Here is a 24,250-nt window from a genome sequence, read left to right as displayed (position 1 = left end):
AAATTCCACAAATGAACTTTTAACAAGGCACACCTGTTAATTGAAATGCATTCCAGGGGACTCCCTCATGAAGCGAGGGTAGGCAACAACATCTCCTCCCCGCTGATCCTCAACACTGGGGCCCCACAAGGGTGCGTTCTGAGCCCTCTCCTGTACTCCCTGTTCACCCACGACTGCGTGGCCACGCACGCCTCCAACTCAATCATCAAGTTTGCGGCCGACACAACAGTGGTAGGCTTGATTACCAACAACGACGAGACGGCCTACAGGGAGGAGGTGAGGGCCCTCGGAGTGTGGTGTCAGGAAAATAACCTCACACTCAACGTCAACAAAACTAAGGAGATGATTGTGGAATTCAGGAAACAGCAGAGGGAACACCCCCATCCACATCGATGGAACAGTAGTGGAGAGGGTAGCAAGTTTTAAGTTCCTCGGCATACACATCACAGACAAACTGAATTGGTCCACTCACACAGACAGCATCGTGAAGAAGGCGCAGCAGCGCCTCTTCAACCTCAGGAGGCTGAAGAAATTCGGCTTGTCACCAAAAGCACTCACAAACTTCTACAGATGCACAATCGAGAGCATCCTGGCGGGCTGTATCACCGCCTGGTATGGCAACTGCACCGCCCTCAACTGTAAGGCTCTCCAGAGGGTAGTGAGGTCTGCACAACGCATCACCGGGGGCAAACTACCTGCCCTCCAGGACACCTACACCACCCGATGCTACAGGAAGGCCATAAAGATCATCAAGGACATCAACCACCCGAGCCACTGCCTGTTCACCCCGCTGTCATCCAGAAGGCGAGGTCAGTACAGGTGCATCAAAGCTGGGACCGAGAGACTGAAAAACAGCTTCTATCTCAAGGCCATCAGACTGTTAAACAGCCACCACTAACATTGAGTGGCTGCTGCCAACACACTGCCAATGTCACTGACTCAACTCCAGCCACTTTAATAATGTGAATTGATGGGAAATGATGTAAATATATCACTAGCCACTTTAAACAATGCTACCTTATATAATGTTACTTACCCTACATTATTCATCTCATATGCATACGTATATACTGTACTCTATATCATCGACTGCATCCTTATGTAATACATGTATCACTAGCCACTTTAACTATGCCACTTGGTTTACATACTCATCTCATATGTATATACTGTACTCGATATCATCTACTGTATCTTGCCTATGCTGCTCTGTACCATCACTCATTCATATATCCTTATGTACATATTCTTTATCCCCTTACACTGTGTATAAGACAGTAGTTTTTTGGAATTGTTAGTTAGATTACTTGTTCGTTATTACTGCATTGTCGGAACTAGAAGCACAAGCATTTCGCTACACTCGCATTAACATCTGCTAACCATGTGTATGTGACAAATAAAATTTGATTTGATTTGATTTGAAGCTGGTTGAGAGAATGCCAAGTGTGTGCAAAGCTATCATCAAGGCAAAGGGTGGCTACTTTGAAGAATCTCAAATATAAAATATACTTTGATTTGTTTAGCACTTTCTTGGTTACTACATGATTCCATATGTGTTATTTCATAGTTTTGATATATTTTATATTTGTATATAATGTAGAAAATATTAAAAATAAAGAAAAACCCTTGAATGAGTAGGTGTCCAAACTTTTGACTGGTACTGTATATTGAAATGAAACAATTAAACCATGAGTCTATAAAACTAAACTAAACCATGTATATTCAAATAAAACTAAACCTGTACCCGTTGTCTCCCGTTGCATAGCGGCTAAGAAGGCCCAGTGGCTGGAGAAGGAGGAGAAAGCGAGGCGTCTGAGGGAGAGCCAGCTCGAGGAGCGCAGGAAGAGGCTGGAGGACCAGAGACTGAAGCTTGAGAAACGAAGAGCCCTCCTGGAGGAGAAACAGAGGCAGAAACTTGAAAAGAACAAGGTGGGGAGTAGAGGCCTGGAGGAGGGTCACGTTCAATATCTCTCTCTTGCTCAGTTGTTGTGTGCAGTTTTGTTATCAGCTTGGTTAGTCTAGGGTACACATACAGCCAATGATCTAAACTTTAATTAATTATCACTTTAGGAATAATATTAAATTCTAAGCAGTTGCTTTGGGTGGAGAGGGCACATACATGGTGGTTTGGTATTTTGTAAATATTACATATCACTGTTCTCAGCTAAGTGTAGCTTCTTGAGAGAGTCACAGTTTTTGTCTCCCAATGTCCCCACCACAGGAGCGCTACGAGGCGGCCATCAAAAAGTCAACCAAAAAGACCTGGGCTGAGATCCGTCAGCAGAGATGGTCCTGGGCCGGCGGCCTCAACCAGACCTCCCGCAGACAAAGTGAGTCGCACTGGAACCACGTAGAACCTCATAGAACCGTATAGACATGAACCACCCAGAACTTCAATGAATTGCTTGTACAGAGTATCTTCATAGTACAGGACAGAAACTTAACTTTCTAGTCTAACTGATGTTAATTATTTACAGTGTCCTAAGGTTTTGGTGTTAGGCCATTGTTAGGCACTGTAATTTGGTTGGGGTGGTAATGTTCTGAGTACCATTAGAATAGCGAAATTAGTCATTCTACAGTATAATTCATGTTTACTAACATTATTTTGCCTAACAGTGGCTCACTATTTCTACTTGACTTCATTTATCACTGAATCACTGAGTACCATTATGATTTAGACTGGATTTGTATTCTTAACGTACTGTTTCTCTCACTCCAGATTCTCACTGTTCAGTAGAGTCCATGAAATAGGAGATAGAAGGGAAAAGGTGTCATGTATACCTTTCATTCGACTTGCTGCGTGAGCTGCAAGGTGTTGAGTTGATCAGAGCTGTAAGGAATCGACTCAGGGTTCAGTGTACCAACTCTCTCCTATGCTGCTCAGTCCAACAATGACGCAAGCTTGTGAAAGGCTATCTCTTTGATTGTGACCTTGAGGTCAAGAACCTTCTCTCCTCTCTGAAGTGTAAATGAAAATGAGTGTGTGTGGATGTGTTTTGGTTTGAGCAACAAAGACAATCAATTTTTCCACTTTTCCGGTTGTTGCTTTTATATGCAAAGATTTGTTTCTGGGTTTTAGATGCCATTCATAAACCCAGTCATTTAACTTTCCCAATTTTACCCCAACCTTTTTCCAGTACCCTAACCCCTTCCCCAGATTAAAAGCACTCTGAATCTGTCCTGTCCGAGTGGACTGCTTAGTAATGAATTAGGTGAATCAAAGAGTTAGCCCTGTGTAAATAGAGTGAATCAGGTCTGTCTGAGCCAACAGCCTAAAATGAAACAGTGAATGGTGAAGTGGTCCTCCTGTAGGTCTAGCTCTATCAACTGCATGGTCCAGGGAGACAGACAGAGGGGTCTTGTATTGGGGAGTGGGTAGCAGGTGCGCTATCTCGTTTAATAGCTGGGTGCTCTGCCATAAATGACAATGACTTCAAATGAAATCCCAAGTTCAAGAACATTGAGAATTGGTGGCACTCCAATTATTATTTTTTTAAGGGACAAAAAAAGACATCACCTTATTTCACCTTTTTATTTTCGGGTGGACAGGCTACCGTGTTTCGGCAGTTTTGCCTTCATCAGATCAACAAGAGATGTGCCAAAGCCATAGTTTTTATTTATTTTTATGTGCAGGTGCCTAGCAGATAATTACAATTGCCCACACCTGTGTGAGGATGGTAATAAAAACATTAGTGGACCAACAATTGTTACTATATACACATACAAATAAACAGATCAGCAGAATAAACTTGATAAATAGCATTTAGGTATCACATTGACATGAACTTGGGATTTCATTTGAAGAGGGGTCTTATATATCTGAGCTCAGCGATCTCGGAACCTCCTCTCCCCTACGACTCCAGCACAGCCTCGTCGGGTCCCCACCCCGCCAACTTTGTGAACAGTTGTTGTCTGTTGCGTTCTCTCCGGTGCAGGCAGATGCTCGGCCTCCACCGTCAACTTGCCAAGACAGGTGGACCCTGTCATTAACAACAGGCTGTCCAAGTCCTCTGCCACCCTCTGGAACTCCCCCAACAGAAGTAAGGACGACCGACCTGCGTCAATGTCCACCAGGCCTCTATATAAACCCCCCTCCTCCCCTCTGCCCACCCCCTCCCTCTCAGATCTCCTTACCTTACCCCGATCTAGTGTTTGGTTTTTCTTTTAACTGTTGTTGCTGGTGGCCTGCCTGCCTGCCTGCCTGTTGCTTGGTGACCGGTCATTTCCTATCCCTAAAACACTACATCACCTCCCTCACACCCCCAGTCTCGTGTGCATCGTGGTTTTGTTGATGTTGTTGTTGATTGATTTACCTTCTCTTTGCATTTTTGATCAGCCCTGACATTCATATTTTGTGATAATCTTTTATAATGGTGTATATATGTTTCTGTCACTTCGGTCCCAACACCCTCCTCTTCCACACTCTTTGGTTGTCCTCCACTCTGCTATAGTGATATGCTGTGTTGGTGGTGGTGCGGTGTCAGCGGGGGTGGTGTGGTGGTGTGGTGTCAATGGTATGGTGTTGTGGTGTCAGTAGTGGTGGTGTGGTGTCAGTAGTGGTGTTGTGGTATTATGGTGTCAATAGTGGTGGTGTGGTGTCAGTAGTGGTGTCAGTAGTGGTGGTGTTGTGGTCGTGTCGTCAGTAGTGGTTGTGTGGTGTTAGTGATGGTGGTGTGATGTCAGTGATAGTGGTGTGGTATTGTGGTGTCAGTAGTGGCAGTGTCGTCAGTAGTGGTGGTGTGATGTCAGTAGTGGTTGTGTGGTGTCAGTAGTGGTGTTGTCAGTAGTGGTGGTGTGATGTCAGTAGTGGTTGTGTGGTGTCAGTGGTGTTTTCAGTAGTGGTTGTGTGGTGTCAGTGGTGTTGTCAGTAGTGGTTGTGTGATGTCAGTAGCGTTGGTGTGATGTCAGTAGTGTTGGTGTGGTGTCAGTAGTGGTGGTGGTGTGTCAGTGATGGTGCTGTGGTGTCAGTAGTGGTGGCACAAATGTACAAGTGCATGGTCAGATAGTCATGGCTGAACTCTTTATTGACTTACTACATTATGTAGATAGGAGATCTCAGATAGAGAGGTCATCATGTTTAAAAGTTGCTACAATATTAATATTCAGCTTTATTATCCACTCTTTTGTCATGTCTCTCATAACCGACTTTTATTGATCTCCAATACCACACCACTGTAATGGTTGTTCAAACGCAATATTCAGACATCAATAGTCAATTCTTACATGAGGAACACAGAATGTCCTCCCTCAGCAGACTTATATTTTCCAGAAGCTTCCATATAAAATCCAGTCGATTTAGCAGTTACAAATGTTCTGGCTTCAGGATATACAGTAAGTATGCCAATAACAGCCAGATGCGTTTAAAGACCCAGGATCCCAACTACCAGGTGTACATTTTATCAAACAGCAGCCAAGCAAATGTCTTGCCGCATTGAAGGAGAAAAAAAATCCTCCTGACTGTTGCTTAGCAACAAGGCCAGGGCCTAGTTGGGTTATCAACCATAAAATACTTTGTGAAAATGATCTGTCCAAAAATATAGCCAATGTAACCCCAGGTCCATTAGATAATATGAACCAATCAATTATATTAGCAACTTAGTATATTTGTCTATGCTTTTCAGGATTTTCCATTCACTGACAGGTGACATCCTAAATGTGCTTTACATGCATCTACAGAAATTACACATCACGCTTATCATCAGCTTCTATGTGTTGCTGTTGTGAGCTTACCTTACATGGGTGAATGTGTGTGTGACTATATGTATGTACGTACGTATGTGATTAGTTAGAGCATGCAGAGAGAGCTCAGTGATCTACACAAGCATAGCTGACTTGACCTTAGGAGCCATATCAAGGTCGCCTCCCAAATGGCACCCTATGGGCCCTGGTCAAAAGTAGTGCACCGGCCGTGATTGGGAGTCCCATAGGGACAATTGACCCAGCGTTGTGTAGGCAGTCATTGTAAATAAGAATTTGTTCTTAACTGACTTACCTAGTTAAATAAAAAAATACAAATAGGGGATAGGGTGCCATTTGGGATGCTAATTAGCATAGCAGACTTGATCTAAAGACTCGGGGCCACACAATAAACCAGTATGCGGCAGGTAACGTAGCGGTTAGGAGTGTTGGGCCAGTATCTGAAAGGTTGCTGGTTCAAATCCCTGAGCCGACTAGGGGGAAAATCTGTTGATGTGCCCTTTAGCAAGTCACTTAAACCTAATTGCTCCTGTAAGTCATTTTGGATAATATTGTCTGCTAAAATGTACAGCAGCGAAGCAATGTACAGGAAGTCTCTTAACAGAATGGTATTTAGGCCTTTACCATTTTGGTCATCTCATTGTGGACATTTTGCGACATTCCACTGTCAAATTGTCCTTGTGATGGAGTTGAACTTGAGAAGCCCATGTAAATATTATATTGTGAGATACTATGAATGGCCCATTGAAGATGCTGAAACTCTGTAGTCAGATAATTGCCAATTACTTAGAAAGAAGTTTACGAGACACCAGTAGACTCAGGGGGAGGGTCAGACTCGTTACCCCAGTTTGAGAGGAACGGGAGGTACTGTATTATGTATGTTACAGTATTACGCAACGCTGCATTGCACAGTGTCCCTATTTCAACTCATCTTCAAAAGGTTTTTGTCATTTCTCCTCTGAATCCTCCTCTACACAGAACTCTCATAGAGGCCTCTAACAAATCCACAAGTCTGGTTCTTTCACTACAACGCCAGTTCTGTGTTTTTTTGCCTTATATGCTGTGTTTGAAATGTTCTTCATTTGTGATATTGGTGTAGTTTTAGGGACAAATGATTTCAGACTCTCGCAATGTTCAAAACACATTTGCTCTGATATTACATTTGTTCCAGTTATGATTGTTCTTGAGTGTTTGTCAGAAATCTGCATCCCAAATGCCACCCTATTCCCCATGTAGTGCACAATTTTTGTCCAAAGCCCTATGGGCCCTGGTCAAAACGAATGCACTATATAGGGAATGAGGTGCCAACCAATGTCTGTGTAGCAGCCCATCACAATGCATCAAACACATCCTCCTGTTGTTGAACTTCATATGGATCAGTCTTCATCTTATGACACTAATGTAACACTTAACATCATATGACAGACAAACATATGATACTGACCCAATGACATTATAAGAGTGAGCCTTACTCGTAGCATCCGGGTAGTGTAGGCTATAATTAAGCAATAAGGCCCAGGGGGGTGTGGTATATACCACAGCTAAGGCGACGCAAAGCCGTGGTATATTGGCCATATATCACAAACCCCCGAGGTGCCTTATTGCTATTATAAACTGGTTACCAACATAATTAGAGCAGTAAAAATAAATGTTTTGCCATACCTGTGCTATGTGGTCTGATATACCATGGCTGTCAGCAAATCAGCATTCAGGTCTCGAACCACCCAGTTTATAATGCTGAATTGATCAGAAACTTTAACCTGCCTTTGCATGGCCTACTAGATAGCCATGGCTTTTGGGTGGTGTGTTTTGTAATGGTAAGTCATCTAGAAAGAAGTAACATTTTCAAAATGAAGAGGTTGAGTCGGTTTGTTAATATGTGTGATTGGTAAAGCTGTATTAATGACATGTAACTAGGTGAAACACCTCCAGATTTCTCCACATCATAATGTACAACTGAAGAGACGTCTGTGACTGTCTCTGTGTGGTCAGAGTGAGGTTGGTACAGTTAAAGAGAGTGTGGTCAGACAGAGGCCTGTTTGTGTTGGGGGATGAAAAGCTGTGCTGCAGTGTCGTCAGTGAGTGACTGGTGAACGGTGGCTGAACCTGGTGGTGGTGCAGTGTCTGGTTTAGGGGATCTGCAGTGTGTGTGTGTGTGGGGGGGGTAAGAGCACCCAGGTACTAACAGCACCCTCTTGTGTCTCCCAGCTCGCAGTCTGCGTCTTAGCCCGTGGGAGAGCCGCATCGTGGAGAGGCTCATGACTCCCACCCTGTCCTTTTTGGCCCGCAGCCGCAGCGCTGTGACCCTGCTAAACCCCAGCGACTCCCGGGACCTCCGTGAGTCACCCCTCTCTAGGACCCTTTACTCTACTTTTATTATAGAACTTAACATGACAAGAAATGTACCTTCTCTCCTTTTGTTTGTTGCTAACTTACAATTACAGGGTTGAAGCTTGGGTATTCTAGTGTTTTCCTTCTCTTTCAGAGAAAAACATACAGCATGTATGATATGCACCATACTCCCATTAGTTACAGTATCATGATTTCATGCCTTATTTCAGCCATAGGAAGTAAACTCACCTCAGCCACAAACATGAGTGGTTAAATCCTGCAGAACCTAATATTGCCAGACACCATTCAGGGTGGCTATCTGCCACCATTATGTTCTCAGTAGCTGGCCTAAGAGGCCTATCATTATCATAACTGTAAGAGGAGTCTTGACCTGACCTAGTCCATCCAGCCTGTTTCTCTTCATCTCTGTGTTGTACTCAGACTCTCACCACTGCTCCCGTTCAGCCTCCGCCAGCCCCCTGGACGCCTGCTCCCACCACCACCCTCACCGGAACACCTCCGAGCGCTGGAGGGGAGGAGTGTCCGCCAGCACGCCTGACATCACACAGCGCCAACGCCGACGGAGCTCAACGCCGGTTAGCTTACATCCTGATGTGTAGTTACATGTATTCTACACTCCTCCGGTCTCCCAACACCATGTCATTAGCACTAACTGGTCACCCCTTTCTCTCTGTTTCTCAAAGTTGGATAAGAAAAAGAAAGAGAAGAAAGACAAGGAGAGGGAGAACGAAAAAGAGAAGAATGCTCTTTCCAAAGAGATCGTGCTGAAGAAGAAGAAGACAGCAACAACGACCCAGACCACCACCAGATCCAGGCCGGCGTCAAGGTGTTGTTACAGATCAGAGCCCAGAATCTGGTCTTAGACTTAACAGCACAACTACTCTAAACTGTCCTATACCACATGTCCCTATAGTAGAATACTCTGTCTTCCTTATACTGTCAGCCTTTCAAGTTAGAAATCCTATTTGTTTGTTAAAAAAAGCTATTGATCTACAGTTTATATATACTGTCAAACTGTTTTATTTTCCTCTCTGCTACATTATCTCTCTCTATAATCATTCACCAAGACAAGACAGCCATCTTGCATTTGACCTTTATGTATTAGATGCTAATAGGGTGTTTGTGAAGTGAGATCCGCATCGGGTTAGCTTAGTACTTAGCAGGGGGATCGAGGTTCAGCCCCGGGCCAGGTTAAATGGTCTGTCTCACTGACAGATGGTCCCGACTGTTTTAACTGGGCCCAAAGAGCCGCTGGATACCATTCAGCTGAGGGCCCTGTCTGCCAAGACCAGGAGCAGGAGGGAGGCAGCAGCACTCGGACAGAATGGGGTTTCCCTGAGTGATGCTGGTGCTGCTCAGCGCTGGGAAACCGAGAAGAACCATGGGTTGCGTCCCAAGTGGCACCCTATTCTCTATATAGTGCACTACTTTTGTCCAAAGCCCTTGCTGTGCCCTACATAGGGAAGAGGGTGCTATTTGGGAATCAGCCATGGTCTCATCTCACGTCTGACTACAACAGGGCCATGGGACCATGGCAGCGTTATTGAGCGTTGAACGTTTACGTAGAGATTCAGTCAGTCATTCTCAATAATACTTTTTCTGACCTAGTTCAAGACCACAGAGTTGATGTTGAAATATTAAATTAAATAACCTGAAACCTGTCTGAAAGGAAAACTACAGATATGATTTCTACTGCTGTTTTTATTTACACTCCGCTCTCTTTTCCATTCCTTTTCCGTCTTTGCCTCTCCTTTCTCCCTTCCTGCAGCAGTACCCCCAAACCGAAAAACAGACCTCCGTCGCCTGCGGCGCCCAAAAGCAGACCGTTGTCCCCCTGCCCTCCAATGGCCCCCAAGAACCCCTCCACAGACAAGAAGACCCCCTCGGGCACCAAAACCCGCCCCAAACGAGCCCAGACACCTGCCAGGGTACAGCCCCAGCCGGTCGCCGCTGTCGCCGTGGAAACAAACAGCGAGCCTCATCAGCCCGACACTCCTGAGACAAAGAGTAAGTGTGTTCACCATGGTTACTGTATCCAAGCGCCAGGGTGTGTTTTAAATGCTTTGGCCTACAGCCACACCAGTAGTGTTACTGGATCGCACACGTTGAGTGCAGTGGAGGCTGCTGAGGGAAGGACGGCTCATAATAATGACTGGAACGGCGCAAATGGAATGGTATCAAACACCTGGAAACCATGTTTGATGTATTTGATACCATTCCACTTATTCTGTTCGTCATTGCCACGAGCCCGTTCTCCACAATTAAGGTGCCACCAAACTCCTGTAGTTGAGTGTGGCCTTCAGCACAAGCACATACTGTATATTCTGACATTCCATGACCTATTTGTTTCTCTGGAGTTCATGTATCTTTTATTATCCAGAGTACTCTACCGTAAAGGCCATACATTATTACTACGGTCCCACTGTCCAAGATCAGGTGGGTCTCATGTTTCTCTTCAGCTGCTACTTAGTCTTTCTGCTCTGCCTGGAGAAAACACGCAGATTGTTTAGACTTTGATGTTTGCTTCAGATGAGCCCTGAAGCATTTTCCAGGGTCATGGTCTATCATGTGGCTTCTCATCTGAAACAGAGGCCTCTCCTGTCCCTCTTGCTCTTACAGGCGCCAGTAACGTTCCTGCCATTATGGTGTCTTCAGCGCCGGTGACACCCCCATCGCTGAGTGCACCAGTCACAGTGGTCACCTCCACTCCTGCCTCAACCCTTGAGCTGGCTACCCCAACTGCCCCGGCTGCCTCATCTACTCCAGCTTCCAGGCCCTCAGCCGGCACCAACGACCCAGAGGAAGCAGCACGAGTGCTGGCTGAGAAACGCAGACAGGCCAGAGAGCAACGGGAGAGAGAAGAGCAGGAGCGCCTTGAGCAGGAGCAGAGGTTAAGGTCAGTCTAAAACTGTCTGGAGTTGATTAAACATGTCATTGTGTTAATATTATAGCACTGTTTAATAATTAAGTATTATAGACCGGAGTGTATTTATATGTCTGTCTATAGACGTGAAGGGTTTACTGAATGTACAAGACAAATTTTTTACATTTTATTTCACCTTTATTTAACCAGGTAAGCTAGTTGAGAACAAGTTCTGTGACCTGGCCAAGATAAAGCAAAGCAGTGCGACACAAACAACAACACAGAGTTACACATAGAATAAACAAGTGTACAGTCAATAACACAATAGAAAAAAAGAAAGTCTATAAACAGTGTGTGCAAATGGCGTGAGGTGGTAAGGCAATAAATAGGCCATAGTAGCGAAGTAATTAAAGTTTAGCAAATTAACACTGGTGTGATTGATGAGCAGATGATGATGTGCAAGTAGAAATACTGGTGTGCAAAAGAGCAGAAAAGTTAAAACAATATGGGGATGAGGTAGGTATATTGGGTGGGCTATTTACAGATGGGCTATGTATAGCTGCAGCGATCAGTTAGCTGATGTTTAAAGTTAGTGAGGGAAATAGAAGTGTCCAGCGATTATTGCAATTCGTTCCAGTCATTGGCAGCAGAGAACTGGAAGGAAAGGCGGCCAAATGAGGTGTTGGCTTTGGGGGTTACTGTTACGATTTTCTAGGTGTGAAGGAGAGTCGGACCAAACTGCAGCGTGTAGATTGCGATCCATGTTTAATGAACAACGTAAACACGAATTAACACAAAACACTACAAAACAATAAACGTAACGAAAACCGAAACAGCCTATACTTGTGTCAACTAACACAGCGACAGGAACAAAGACACTAAGGACAATCACCCACGACAAACTCAAAGAATATGGCTGCCTAAATATGGTTCCCAATCAGAGACAACGATAAACACCTGCCTCTGATTGAGAACCACTCCAGACAGCCATAGACCTTGCTAGATAACCCCACTAGCTACAATCCCAATACACACACACCAAAACCCCAAGACAAAACACACCACAATACAAAAACCCCATGCCACACCCTGGCCTGATCCAATACATGAAGAAAAACACAAAATACTTAGACCAGGGCGTGACAGAACCCCCCAAGGTGCGGACTCCCGAACGCACCTCAAAACAATAGGGAGGGTCCCGTCTGTCCATGGTGGCGGCTCCGGCGCGGGACGTGGAACCCACTCAGTTAATGTCTTAGTCCCCTCTCCTCGCGTCCCTGGATAGTCCACCCTCGCCGCCGACCATGGCCTAGTAGTCCTCACCCAGAAACCCACGGGACTGAAGGACAGCTCGGGACTGAGGGGAAGCTCGGGAGTGAGAGAAAGCTCGGGAGTGAGAGAAAGCTCGGGAGTGAGAGAAAGCTCGGGAGTGAGAGGAAGCTCGGGAGTGAGAGGAAGCTCGGGAGTGAGAGGAAGCTCGGGAGTGAGAGGAAGCTCGGGAGTGAGAGAGGAAGCTCGGGAGTGAGAGGAAGCTCGGGAGTGAGAGGAAGCTCGGGAGTGAGAGGAAGCTCGGGGTAGGTGAGAGGAAGATCGGCTGGCTGGTGGTTTCAGGCAGGTAGGCTGACTGGCAGATCCTGGCTGGCTGGTGGTTTCAGCAGATCCTGGCTGACTGGCAGATCCTGGCTGACTGGCGGATCTGGAAGAGTCTGGATGACTGGCAGATCTGGAAGAGTCTGGCTGACTGGCAGATCTGGAAGAGTCTGGTTGACTGGCAGATCTGGAAGAGTCTGGTTGACTGGCAGATCTGGAAGAGTCTGGTTGACTGGCAGATCTGGAAGAGTCTGGTTGACTGGCAGATCTGGAAGAGTCTGGTTGACTGGCAGATCTGGAAGAGTCTGGTTGACTGGCAGATCTGGAAGAGTCTGGTTGACTGGCAGATCTGGAAGAGTCTGGCTGACTGGCGGATCCTGGCAGACTGAAAGATCTGGCTGCTCCATGCTGACTGGCGGCTCTGGCTGCTCCACGCTGACTGGCGGCTCTGGCTGCTCCATGTAGGCTGACAGCTCTGGCGGCTTCTTACAGACTGGCAGCTCTGGCGGCTCCATGCAGACTGGCAGCTCCTTGCAGACTGGCAGCTCCTTACAGACTGGCAGCTCTTTGCAGACTGGCAGCTCCGTGCAGACTGGCAGCTCCGTGCAGACTGGCAGCTCCTTGCAGACTGGCAGCTCGGGCTGCTTCATGCAGACTGACAGCTCTGGCTGCTCCATGCAGACTGACAGCTCTGGCTGCTCCATGCAGACTGACACCTCTGGCTGCTCCATGCAGACTGACAGCTCTGGCTGCTCCATGCAGACTGACAGCTCTGGCTGCTCCATGCAGACTGACAGCTCCTTGCAGACTGACAGCTCTGGCTGTTCCATGCAGACTGGCAGCTCTGGCTGCTCCATGCAGACTGACAGCTCTGGCTGCTCCATGCAGACTGGCAGCTCTGGCTGCTCCATGCAGACTGACAGCTCCTTGCAGACTGACAGCTCTGGCTGCTCCATGCAGACTGGCAGCTCTGGCTGCTCCATGCAGACTGACAGCTCTGGCTGCTCCATGCAGACTGACAGCTCAGGCTGCTCCATGCAGACTGGCAGCTCTGGCTGCTCCATGCAGACTGACAGCTCCTTGCAGACTGACATCTCTGGCTGCTCCATGCAGACTGGCTGCTCCATGCAGCCTGGCAGCTCCATGCAGCCTGGCAGCTCTGGCTGCTCCATGCAGGCTGGCAGCTCTGGCTGCTCCATGCAGGCTGGCAGCTCTGGCTGCGCTGAACAGGCAGGAGACTCCAGCAGCGCTGTAGAGGAGGAAGGCTCTGACAGCGCTGAACAGGCGGGAGACTCCGGCAGCGCAGGAGAGGAGAAAGGCTCCGGCAGCGCTGGAGAGGCGAGGCGCACTGTAGGCCTGATGCGTGGTGCTGGTACTGGTGGTACTGAACCGAGGACACGCACAGGAAGCCTGGTGCGGGGAGCTGCTACCGGAGGGCTGGGGTGTGGAGGTGGTACTGGATAGACCGGACCGTGCAGGCGCACTGGAGCTCTTGAGCACCGAGCCTGCCCAACCTTACCTGGCTCGATGCCCACACAATATACCGCACCGGGCTATGCACCCGCACTGGGGGACACCGTGCGCACCACTGCATAACACGGTGCCTGCCCGGTCTCTCTAGCCCCCCGGTAACCACAGGAAGTTTGCACAGGTCTCCTACCTGGCATAGCCATACTCCCTGTGAGCCCCCCCCAAGAAATGTTTGGGGCTGACTCTCGGGCTTCCGTCCGCGCCGCCGTGCTTGCTTCGCCAACCTCATTCTCCGATAACTTTCCGCGCACTGCTCCATCGAATCCCAGGCGGGCACCGGCACTCTCCCTGGGTCGACCGCCCACCTGTCTATTTCCTCCCAAGAAGTATAGTCCATACTGTACTCCTCTTTGGGCTGCTCCTGTTGCCTCCTCTCCTGCTGCACCTGTTGCCTCTCCTGCTGCTCCTGCCTGTTGACACGCTGCTTGGTCCGTTGGTGGTGGGTGATTCTGTTACGATTTTCTAGGTGTGAAGGAGAGTCGGACCAAACTGCAGCGTGTAGATTGCGATCCATGTTTAATGAACAACGTAAACACGAATTAACACAAAACACTACAAAACAATAAACGTAACGAAAACCGAAACAGCCTATACTTGTGTCAACTAACACAGCGACAGGAACAAAGACACTAAGGACAATCACCCACGACAAACTCAAAGAATATGGCTGCCTAAATATGGTTCCCAATCAGAGACAACGATAAACACCTGCCTCTGATTGAGAACCACTCCAGACAGCCATAGACCTCGCTAGATAACCCCACTAGCTACAATCCCAATACACACACACCAAAACCCCAAGACAAAACACACCACAATACAAAAACCCCATGCCACACCCTGGCCTGACCCAATACATGAAGAAAAACACAAAATACTTAGACCAGGGAGTGACAGTTACCAATGAGATATACCTGCTGGAGCGCGTGCTACGGGTGGGTGTTGTTATTGTGACCAGTGAGCTGAGATTAGGCGGAGCTTTACCTAGCATAGACTTATAGATGACCTGGAGCCAGTGGGTCTGGCGACGAATATAAGAGTGTAGCATTGGCATGAACCATTGTGTGTGTGTTGATATGAGAATATTGTCCAGTATGAGCATATCTTAGCATGTGCAGACTTAATGGTGCGTGCTCCCCATGCAGGATTGCTCGTGAGGAGGGCATGGCTCGGGAGGCGGAGGAGAGGAGGCGCAGGGAGGAGGAGGCGCACCTCATGGCAGAGGACCAGCGTCTGAGAGACGAGGCGCAGCGTCTGGAGGAAGAGGTGGTGGTGCGGGAGAGAGCCAGGGCTGAACAGGAGCAGAATGAACGCCTGCAGAAACAGGTGAGAGCAGCATTATGGGTAACGGAGTCTTGACATAGAAGATATGATAGGCAGCCTTCAAAGTTGCTTTCTGCATAGTCCATCAGGCCAGCCACCTGATAACCGCAAATGAAAGGATTCTCAACATATTAAAATACATAAACTGAATAGTCCAATTTCCAACTCTGAAACCTATCCTCTGAAGCCCTATCATCTAAGTACGTCTAGGTATGGGAGGGAATGTGTGTTACTGTGAGGTGTACCATCAGCATGTAACAGCCTCCATGCCCAGTCTAGGCAGATGCCAGCTGTTGACCTTCATAATCGTGTTGGCCCAGCATTTAGTGGAGCTGAGAGGGCTGTTGTGACTCTGAGATGGTGACAGTTCTGTCCTCCCTCTGTCTGCGCATTGCAGTGAGCTGACAGTGGCTAGGGAGCGACAGTATACCCACAACCCATGCCTGTAGCGTTCACACGCACTTGAGTCCCTTCTCCACCTAGGGAAGCACAGTTCAATGTGCCATTTGTCTAACACTGCCAGCCATCTTCCATGCAGTGTGTCAAGATAGTCAGGCATCAGACAGTAGTTTAAGCTCTCTCATGAACCATGAATAAGCAAGTTTTATATTCCAGGCAACTTTGAACATTGAAGTGCCATAGCAAACATACAGTTGAAGTCGGAGGTTTACATACACCTTAGCCAAACACATTTAAACTCAGTTTTTCACAATTCCTGACATTTAATCAGAGTAAAAATTCCCTGTCTTAGATCAGTTAAGATCACCACTTTATTTTAAGAATGTGAAATGTCAGAATAATAGCAGAGAAAATGATTTATTTAAGTTGTTCTTTCTTTCATCACATTCCCAATGGGTCAGAAGTTTACATACACTCAATTAGTATTTTGTAGCATTGCCTTAATTCTTTAACTTGGGTCCAACGCTTCAGGTAGCCTTCCACGAGCTTCCCACAATAAGGTGGGTGAATTTTGGCCCATTCCTCCTGACAGAGCTGGTGTAACAGTCAGATTTGTAGGCCTCCTTGCTCGCACACGCTTTTTCAGTTCTGCCCACAAATTGTCTATAGGATTGAGGTCAGGGCTTTGTGATGGCCACTCCAATACCTTGACTTTGTTGTCCTTAAGCCATTTTGCCACAACTTTGGAAGTATGCTTGGGTTCATTGTCCATTTGCGACCAAGCTTTAACTTTCTGACTGATGTCTTGAGATGTTTCAATATATACACATCATTTCCCTTCCTCATGATGCCATCTAGTTTGTGAAGTGCACCAGGTCCTCCTGCAGAAAATCACCCCCACAACATGATGCTGCCACCCCCGTCATTCACGGTTGGGATGGTGTTCTTTGGTTTGCAAGCCTCCCCCTTTTTCCTCCAAACATAACAATGATGGTCATTATGGCCAAACAGTTCTATTTGTGTTTCATCAGACCAGAGGATATTTCTCCAAAAAGTACAATCTTTGTCCCCATGTGCAGTTGCAAACCGTAGTCTGGATTTTTTATGGCGGTTTTGGAGCAGTGGCTTCTTCCTTGCTGAGCGGCCTTTCAGGTTGTCGATATAGGACTCGTTTTACTGTAGAGACTTTTGTACCTGTTTCCTCCAGCATCTTCATAAGGTCCTTTGCTGTTGTTCTGGGATTGATTTGCACTTTTCGTACCAAAGTACGTTCCTTTCTAGGAGACAGAACGCGTCTCGTTCCGGAGCGGTATGACGGCTGCATGGTCCCATGGTGTTTATACTTGCGTACTATTGTTTGTACAGATGAACGTGGTACCTTCAGTTGTTTGGAAATTGCTCCCAAGGATGAACCAGACTTGTGGAGGTCTACAATTTTTTTCTGAGGTCTTGGCTGATTTGTTTTGATTTTCCCATGATGTCAAGCAAGAAGCACTGAGTTTGAAGGTAGGCCTTGAAATATATCCACAGGTAAACCTCTGATTGACTCAAAAGATGTCAATTAGCATCCCAGAAGCTTCTAAAGCCATGACATCATTTTCTGGAATTTTCTAAGCTGTTTAAAAAGGCACAGTCAACTTAATGTATGTAAACGTCTGACCCACTGGAATTGTGATACAGTGAATTAATTAGAAGTGAAATAATCTGTCTACAAACAATTGTTGGAAAAATTACATGTCATGCTCAAAGTAGATGTCCTAACCGACTTGCCAAAACTATAGTTTATTTTATTTTATTTTTATTTCACCAGGTAGGCTAGTTGAGAACAAGTTCTCATTTACAACTGCGACCTGGCCAAGATAAAGCATAGCAGTGTGAGCAGACAACACAGAGTTACACATGGAATAAACAAATTAACAAGTCAATAACATAGTAGAAAACAAAGGGGGAGTCTATATACAATGTGTGCAAAAGGCATGAGGAGGTAGACGAATAGTTACAATTTTGCAGATTAACACTGAAGTGATAAATGATCAGATGGTCATGTACAGGTATAGATATTGGTGTGCAAAAGAGCAGAAAAGTAAATAAATAAAAACAGTATGGGGATGAGGTAGGTGAAAATGGGTGGGCTATTTACCAATAGACTATGTACAGCTGCAGCGATCGGTTAGCTGCTCAGATAGCTGATGTTTGAAGTTGGTGAGGGAGATAAAAGTCTCCAACTTCAGCGATTTTTGCAATTCGTTCCAGTCACAGGCAGCAGAGTACTGGAACGAAAGGCGGCCAAATGAGGTGTTGGCTTTAGGGATGATCAGTGAGATACACCTGCTGGAGCGCGTGCTACGGATGGGTGTTGCCATCGTGACCAGTGAACTGAGATAAGGCGGAGCTTTACCTAGCATGGACTTGTAGATGACCTGGAGCCAGTGGGTCTGGCGACGAATATGTAGCGAGGGCCAGCCGACTAGAGCATACAAGTCGCAGTGGTGGGTGGTATAAGGTGCTTTAGTGACAAAACGGATGGCACTGTGATATACTGCATCCAGTTTGCTGAGTAGAGTGTTGGAAGCCATTTTGTAGATGACATCGCCGAAGTCGAGGATTGGTAGGATAGTCAGTTTTACTAGGGTAAGCTTGGCGGCGTGAGTGAAGGAGGCTTTGTTGCGGAATAGAAAGCCGACTCTTGATTTGATTTTTGATTGGAGATGTTTGATATGAGTCTGGAAGGAGAGTTTGCAGTCTAGCCAGACACCTAGGTACTTATAGATGTCCACATATTCAAGTTCGGAACCATCCAGGGTGGTGATGCTTGTCGGGCATGCGGGTGCAGGCAGCGATCGGTTGAAAAGCATGCATTTGGTTTTACTAGCGTTTAAGAGCAGTTGGAGGCCACGGAAGGAGTGTTGTATGGCATTGAAGCTTGTTTGGAGGTTAGATAGCACAGTGTCCAATGACGGGCCGAAAGTATATAGAATGGTGTCGTCTGCGTAGAGGTGGATCAGGGAATCGCCCGCAGCAAGAGCAACATCATTGATATACACAGAGAAAAGTCGGCCCGAGAATTGAACCCTGTGGTACCCCCATAGAGACTGCCAGAGGACCGGACAGCAGTTTGTTAACAATACATTTGTGGAGTGGTTGAAAAACAAGTTTTAATGACTCCAACCTAAGTGCATGTAAACTTCCGACTTTAACTGTAGGTAGTTTCGTTTTTTTGCACTATTTGTGAAGCATAACATATTATTGATGTTGTCATTTACTTCCTTGCTGCCTGCGGTATATCCGACCAAGCTTTAACTTGGGGCGGCAAATAGCCTCTTGGTTAGAGTGTCGGACTTGTGACCGAAAGGTTGCAAGATCTTATCCCCAAGCTGACAAGGTAAAAATCTGTCATTCTGCCCCTGAACAAGGCAGTTAACCCACTGTTCCTAGGCCATCATTGAAAATAAGAATTTGTTCTTAACCGACTTGCCTAGGTAAATAAATGTTTAAAAAAAATCGAAATACCCTGTGAGCCATGTAAGGGAATTATTATTTGAGACATCAAGCCCTGCCCTACAGTGCCTGCTGCAGTGTAGACTTTTACTGCCACCTAGTGGTTAGGGAATTGATTTATTTATCAATTCCCTAGATGTTCAAATTGGCAAAATGATACATTTTACAAATGACCTTGAAAGAATGTATCCTAATTCTATTTTTCGTTAATCAAGATTGACATGGTTCCATTCCATTGTCAAGTAATTTCCTTGTTATCATAATAACAGCACAGAGTAGGCCTATTCAATCATACTATTGATAATCTATTGATCATGTTGCTTTCCCCTGTCTGTCTGTGTCAGAGGGAAGAGGCTGATGTCAGAGCTCGTGAGGAGGCGGAGCGTCAGCGATTGGAGAGAGAGAAGCACTTCCAGAAGGAGGAACAGGCACGCCTGGAGAGAAAGAAGGTAGAGAAGGATGGAGGGATCAGAGAGATGGAGGGGGAAGCAAAGTGGAGAAGACAAGCATGTCTGTAGTTTTTACAGTGTGTATAAAAATACCTATCATGTATCCTTACAAGGAAAATATCTAAGTCTATATAAAAATCTGTTGAAATACAATACATTAGTTGTAAAAAATGAAATGATGACTTAATCTGCCTCTGCGGTTGAATTTCACAGCGCCTTGAGGAGATCATGAAGAGGACACGTAAGAGTAGTGATGCTGGAGAAAAGGTGAGTCGTGATGCAGGAGGAAAAAGGTGAGTCGTGATGTTGGAGAAAAAGGTGAGTCGTGATGTTGGAGGAAAAAGGTGAGTCGTGATGCTGGAAGAAATAGGTGAGTCGTGATGCTGGAGAAAGGTGAGTCGTGATGCTGGAGAAAAGGCGAATAGTGTAAGGCCTATGCTTCATATTAAAACCCTTATAATAATAATAATACTACATTATATTTATATAGTGCTTTATAGACCTTAATACATTTACATTTGAGTCATTTAGCAGACGCTCTTAACCAGAGTGACTTACAGTAGTGAGTGTATACATTTTCTTATTATCGTATAGACCTACCCCCCCTCTTTGTTTGACTGCATTTATATAGTGCTCTTCCAGATCGTCAAAGCACCACCAATGTGTAGCACCCTTGGTTGATGCATGGCAACCATGTGCCATTTTATGTTCTTCTAGCCTACACTGCCGAAGGATTCCACTTCCCCAGCACAGGCCAATGGCAAGGACACTACGGACAGAAGTAAAGGTAAGTTCGCTGCGATGTAACTTGCAAATTCACTTTGTTCTCCCTCCATCCTTGAAAACCCAGCCTGTTAAGGGCTATGTACAGTATTTGTTTAAGAGTAAACTATATCAATTACATTTGTAGAGTGTCACTCTGCTGACTCTCCAACATGTGAAAAAAAAGAAGCCAGTCAACAATGGAAAATGGTCCTTGACTAACTTTTTTTTCTGCAGCTCCTGAGAGCAAGCAGAGTGCAGCAGAGTCTGTCCCTGTGCTGAACGGTGTCCAGCCAGCCAAACACCAGAACGGTCTCTCAGCCAATGGTGAGGCTGCTGACTTTGAGCAGATCATTCAGATGCCCAATCACAGCGGGAGCAGCAACGGTGGGCCAGGGCAACTGGGGAGTGACATAGTCTGTGACCCAATCCTGGAGCCCTTCCTCATGAAAACATGTCCAATGAAGCCTCAGCATGCTGCAGGTAGCTATGCAGGTCAGGATTAATTCCTACATACATGCCTTATGATCAAACTGCTTATTTCAACATTACAAATAAAGTGTTTTATCACTGTAAGCAATCCATTGCTCTATAACCAAAATACCAGCATGTGTATAGCTCAGCACAGTTCTAGCTGTAATTAGCTAGAACATAAAGGCAACCTTAAAGGCAGGCCTCAACACCCCCCTTCTAGCACTGACTACTACATTGAGGGAAAATGTACTTTATATGCCTGTGATATGTGGTTGTCCCACCTAGCTATCTTAAGTTGAATGCACTAAGTCGCTCTGGATAAGAGTGTCTGCTTAAATGACTACAATGCAGGTCTAATTATCCTGTAATTAGTTAGAACTTAAAGGCAGCCTGAAAGGCAGGTCTAATTATGCTGTAATTAACTAGAACTTAAAGGCAGCCTGAAAGGCAGGCTAATTATAGCATAATTAGACTAGAACTATTACTACAGTATGCAGAGAGGGGGCTCCAAACCTCTACCACTATCCCCAAGCCGGGGTCTCAGCCTCAGGGAGCTTAGGCAACATGCCCTATGTGGGACAGGGTCCCAGTCCTGTTTGGGCAGGCCCCTTGGGTTGGGAAGCGAGTCCCCATTCATCATGCCAAGAACCCACAGCTGGTCTGGAAGACAGCCTAAACCAAGCAAAGCAATAGGACCAATTACATCTTATATTCTGTCCTCATACACAGTAGGCCATTATGTACTGTAGAATATAGCTCAAATTCCCAATTGAAGCACAAATGAATGATTTGCTCTCTCTCTCGCTCTCCCCCCTCCTCTCTCTCTCACTTTCATCTCCCTCCAGAAGTCCTCTGAGACACCAGGCCACCGGTCGATCCAATCAGTTTGTGCCACACGACACAGCAGCTTAGAAATAAAAAGTGTGCCAAACAAAAAAAACAACTATGGACTGCTTTTAAATCACTAAAAACATATACCTAATGCCGCAGAGGTCGATAAGGAGGAAGAAAACTCTGCGAAGAAATACTTGTTGAAAAATGAACAAAAAAAGCAAAAAACGATGTCTGTCTTCTTCACGGTGTGTTATAGTGCAACATGTGTTAAGTTTTATTGAAAATGTCACATGCAGAGGTTATGGTGCACCTTAAAATGACTGACAGTGTAATATTAGGAATTTTTGAGAATTATAAGACCTGGAAATATACAATATTTGACTATGGTTGTAATTATTATTATTATTATTATTATTATTATCATCATCATCGTTGTTATTCTATTGCTATTGTTATCTTAAGTTGAACAAAGTGTGTGTTGGTTCTTTTTGTCTTGTATAATTGAGTTATTGAACTAGGAGAGGGAGCAGAGCAGTGTGTACATGTATATGAGCCTGGCTGCCTAGGCCTCCTGCCATGGGGGAGCTGTGGGATAAAGCTTCATGAAATGGAGAGTGCCTGTCTTTCTTTCTCTTTCTGTCCGTCTGTGCGTCTGTGTGTGTCACTCTCGTCTATTGTTTAAGATGGTATGATACAGACTAAGTAGTACATTTCTGTTGGCTCAATGTCTGATAAGTGAAACAAACATGAATGTATGGGACGGGAGTCGAACATTGTCACAGAGTCTTACATTTGCCAGGAGTTTGATCAGCGGTTGTTAAACATAATCTGTTACGGTTGGTTTCTTCAGTGTTTTTCCATGTCGCATTTGAATCACATGAATACAGAGAGGAGAATCAGGACACAGTACAGTATCTGTCTGCTGTTCCATGTCGCTGCTGGTTCTATCAGTACACGGTACAGTATCTGTCTGCTGTTCCATGTCGCTGCTGGTTCTATCAGGACACAGTACAGTATCTGTCTGCTGTTCCATGTCGCTGCTGGTTCTATCAGGACACAGTACAGTATCTGTCTGCTGTTCCATGTCGCTGCTGGTTCTATCAGGACACAGTACAGTATCTGTCTGCTGTTCCATGTCGCTGCTGGTTCTATCAGGACACAGTACAGTATCTGTCTGCTGTTCCATGTCGCTGCTGGTTCTATCAGTACACAGTACAGTATCTGTCTGCTGTTCCATGTCGCTGCTGGTTCTATCAGGACACAGTACAGTATCTGTCTGCTGTTCCATGTCGCTTCTGGTTCTATCAGTACACGGTACAGTATCTGTCTGCTGTTCCATGTCGCTGCTGGTTCTATCAGGACACAGTACAGTATCTGTCTGCTGTTCCATGCTGGTTCCATGGACACATTACAGTATCTGTCTGGTTCCATGTCAGGTTCTATCAGGACACAGTACAGTATCTGTCTGCTGTTCCATGTCGCTGCTGGTTCTATCAGGACACAGTACAGTATCTGTCTGCTGTTCCATGTCGCTGCTGGTTCTATCAGGACACAGTACAGTATCTGTCTGCTGTTCCATGTCGCTGCTGGTTCTATCAGGACACAGTACAGTATCTGTCTGCTGTTCCATGTCGCTGCTGGTTCCATCAGGACAGTACAGTATCTGTCTGCTGTTCCATGTCGCTGCTGGTTCTATCAGGACACAGTACAGTATCTGTCTGCTGTTCCATGTCGCTGCTGGTTCTATCAGGACACAGTACAGTATCTGTCTGCTATTCCATGTCGCTGCTGGTTCTAGCAGGACACAGTACATTATCTGTCTGCTATTCCATGTCGCTTCTGGTTCTATCAGGACACAGTACAGTATCTGTCCGCTGTTCAATTTCACTGCTGGTTCTATAAAGGCTCTATCTGCAAAAAGATGATTCCTGAGATAATTTTCTTTCAAATTTTGAACCATTGTTGGTTTGAATGGTGTCAGCATTTTTTATCTAGTATTCTTTTGAACTTAACAACATGCATTTTGGTATTTAGAGTACTATATAGGTAGAGAACATTGAACAGAACAAGGCTACATCAATAGCTACATTGACAAAAATGCAGATAGTCCCAAACTCTCCAAATGTTAAAGTGGTGAACGAGAGGAGGGAGGTTAAGAGACTCTGTCCCTTGATCTGGCAGAGAGAGAGATGGATTTTGTCAGATCAAGGGACCAAGAGTGAAAAATGGAGGGATGGAAGGAGAGAGAGATGGATAGATCTGTTAAGTGCAGCATTACAGCTGCTCTCTCTGATCACAACACACTTCACTAGAAATCACTGGGGTAGGATTGCCAGCCTGTTTACCCAGAGTAGCAGCTGGTGATGCAAATCATTGAGTCAGGTTCAAACCTCCATTACAGACAATAATGACGTATTATTTTCTCAAGAGAGAAAAACACCACTGCTTCAGTGGACAATGGTAATTGTGAGTAGGTTTG

General features: G+C 45.8%; 2 protein-coding genes across 11 annotated transcripts in view; both read left to right on the top strand.

The window, feature by feature from the left end:
- Nucleotides 1-22,383, top strand: part of map7d1b (MAP7 domain containing 1b) — a 54,002-nt gene extending 31,619 nt beyond the window's left edge. For 3 of the 9 annotated variants that reach the window (XM_042309906.1, XM_024395462.2, XM_024395468.2), the window contains 14 exons: nt 1,766-1,929; nt 2,222-2,330; nt 3,936-4,040; nt 7,906-8,034; nt 8,470-8,624; nt 8,733-8,875; nt 9,818-10,056; nt 10,669-10,945; nt 15,178-15,358; nt 19,597-19,701; nt 19,915-19,968; nt 20,419-20,488; nt 20,701-20,958; nt 21,783-22,383. In XM_042309906.1, the coding sequence (XP_042165840.1) occupies nt 1,766-1,929; nt 2,222-2,330; nt 3,936-4,040; nt 7,906-8,034; nt 8,470-8,624; nt 8,733-8,875; nt 9,818-10,056; nt 10,669-10,945; nt 15,178-15,358; nt 19,597-19,701; nt 19,915-19,968; nt 20,419-20,488; nt 20,701-20,958; nt 21,783-21,793 (2,000 nt within the window). In that variant the 3' untranslated portion in view covers nt 21,794-22,383. The remainder of the gene's footprint in view (nt 1-1,765; nt 1,930-2,221; nt 2,331-3,935; nt 4,041-7,905; nt 8,035-8,469; nt 8,625-8,732; nt 8,876-9,817; nt 10,057-10,668; nt 10,946-15,177; nt 15,359-19,596; nt 19,702-19,914; nt 19,969-20,418; nt 20,489-20,700; nt 20,959-21,782) is intronic. The other 6 variants (XM_024395470.2, XM_024395469.2, XM_024395465.2 and 3 more) reach the window with 5 other exon arrangements.
- Nucleotides 22,384-22,525: 142 nt separating this feature from the next.
- LOC121841465 lies at nt 22,526-24,175 on the top strand. Of its 2 annotated transcripts, none has more exons than XM_042309909.1 (2): nt 22,526-23,120; nt 23,259-24,175. In XM_042309909.1, exons 1-2 carry the CDS (start codon nt 22,526-22,528, stop codon nt 23,567-23,569), a joined length of 906 nt encoding a protein of 301 aa, XP_042165843.1. In that variant the 3' UTR covers nt 23,570-24,175. The 2 variants fall into 2 exon arrangements, with proteins under 2 accessions (XP_042165843.1, XP_042165842.1); XM_042309908.1 differs by having other exon boundaries at nt 23,208-24,175.
- The last annotated feature ends 75 nt before the right edge of the window (nt 24,176-24,250 follow it).

Source organism: Oncorhynchus tshawytscha, linkage group LG31, assembly GCF_018296145.1.
Source record: "Oncorhynchus tshawytscha isolate Ot180627B linkage group LG31, Otsh_v2.0, whole genome shotgun sequence".
Taxonomy (NCBI): domain Eukaryota; kingdom Metazoa; phylum Chordata; class Actinopteri; order Salmoniformes; family Salmonidae; genus Oncorhynchus; species Oncorhynchus tshawytscha.
The sequence above is the reverse complement of the archived record's forward strand: the minus strand, read 5'-3'. Positions and strand labels throughout refer to the sequence as shown.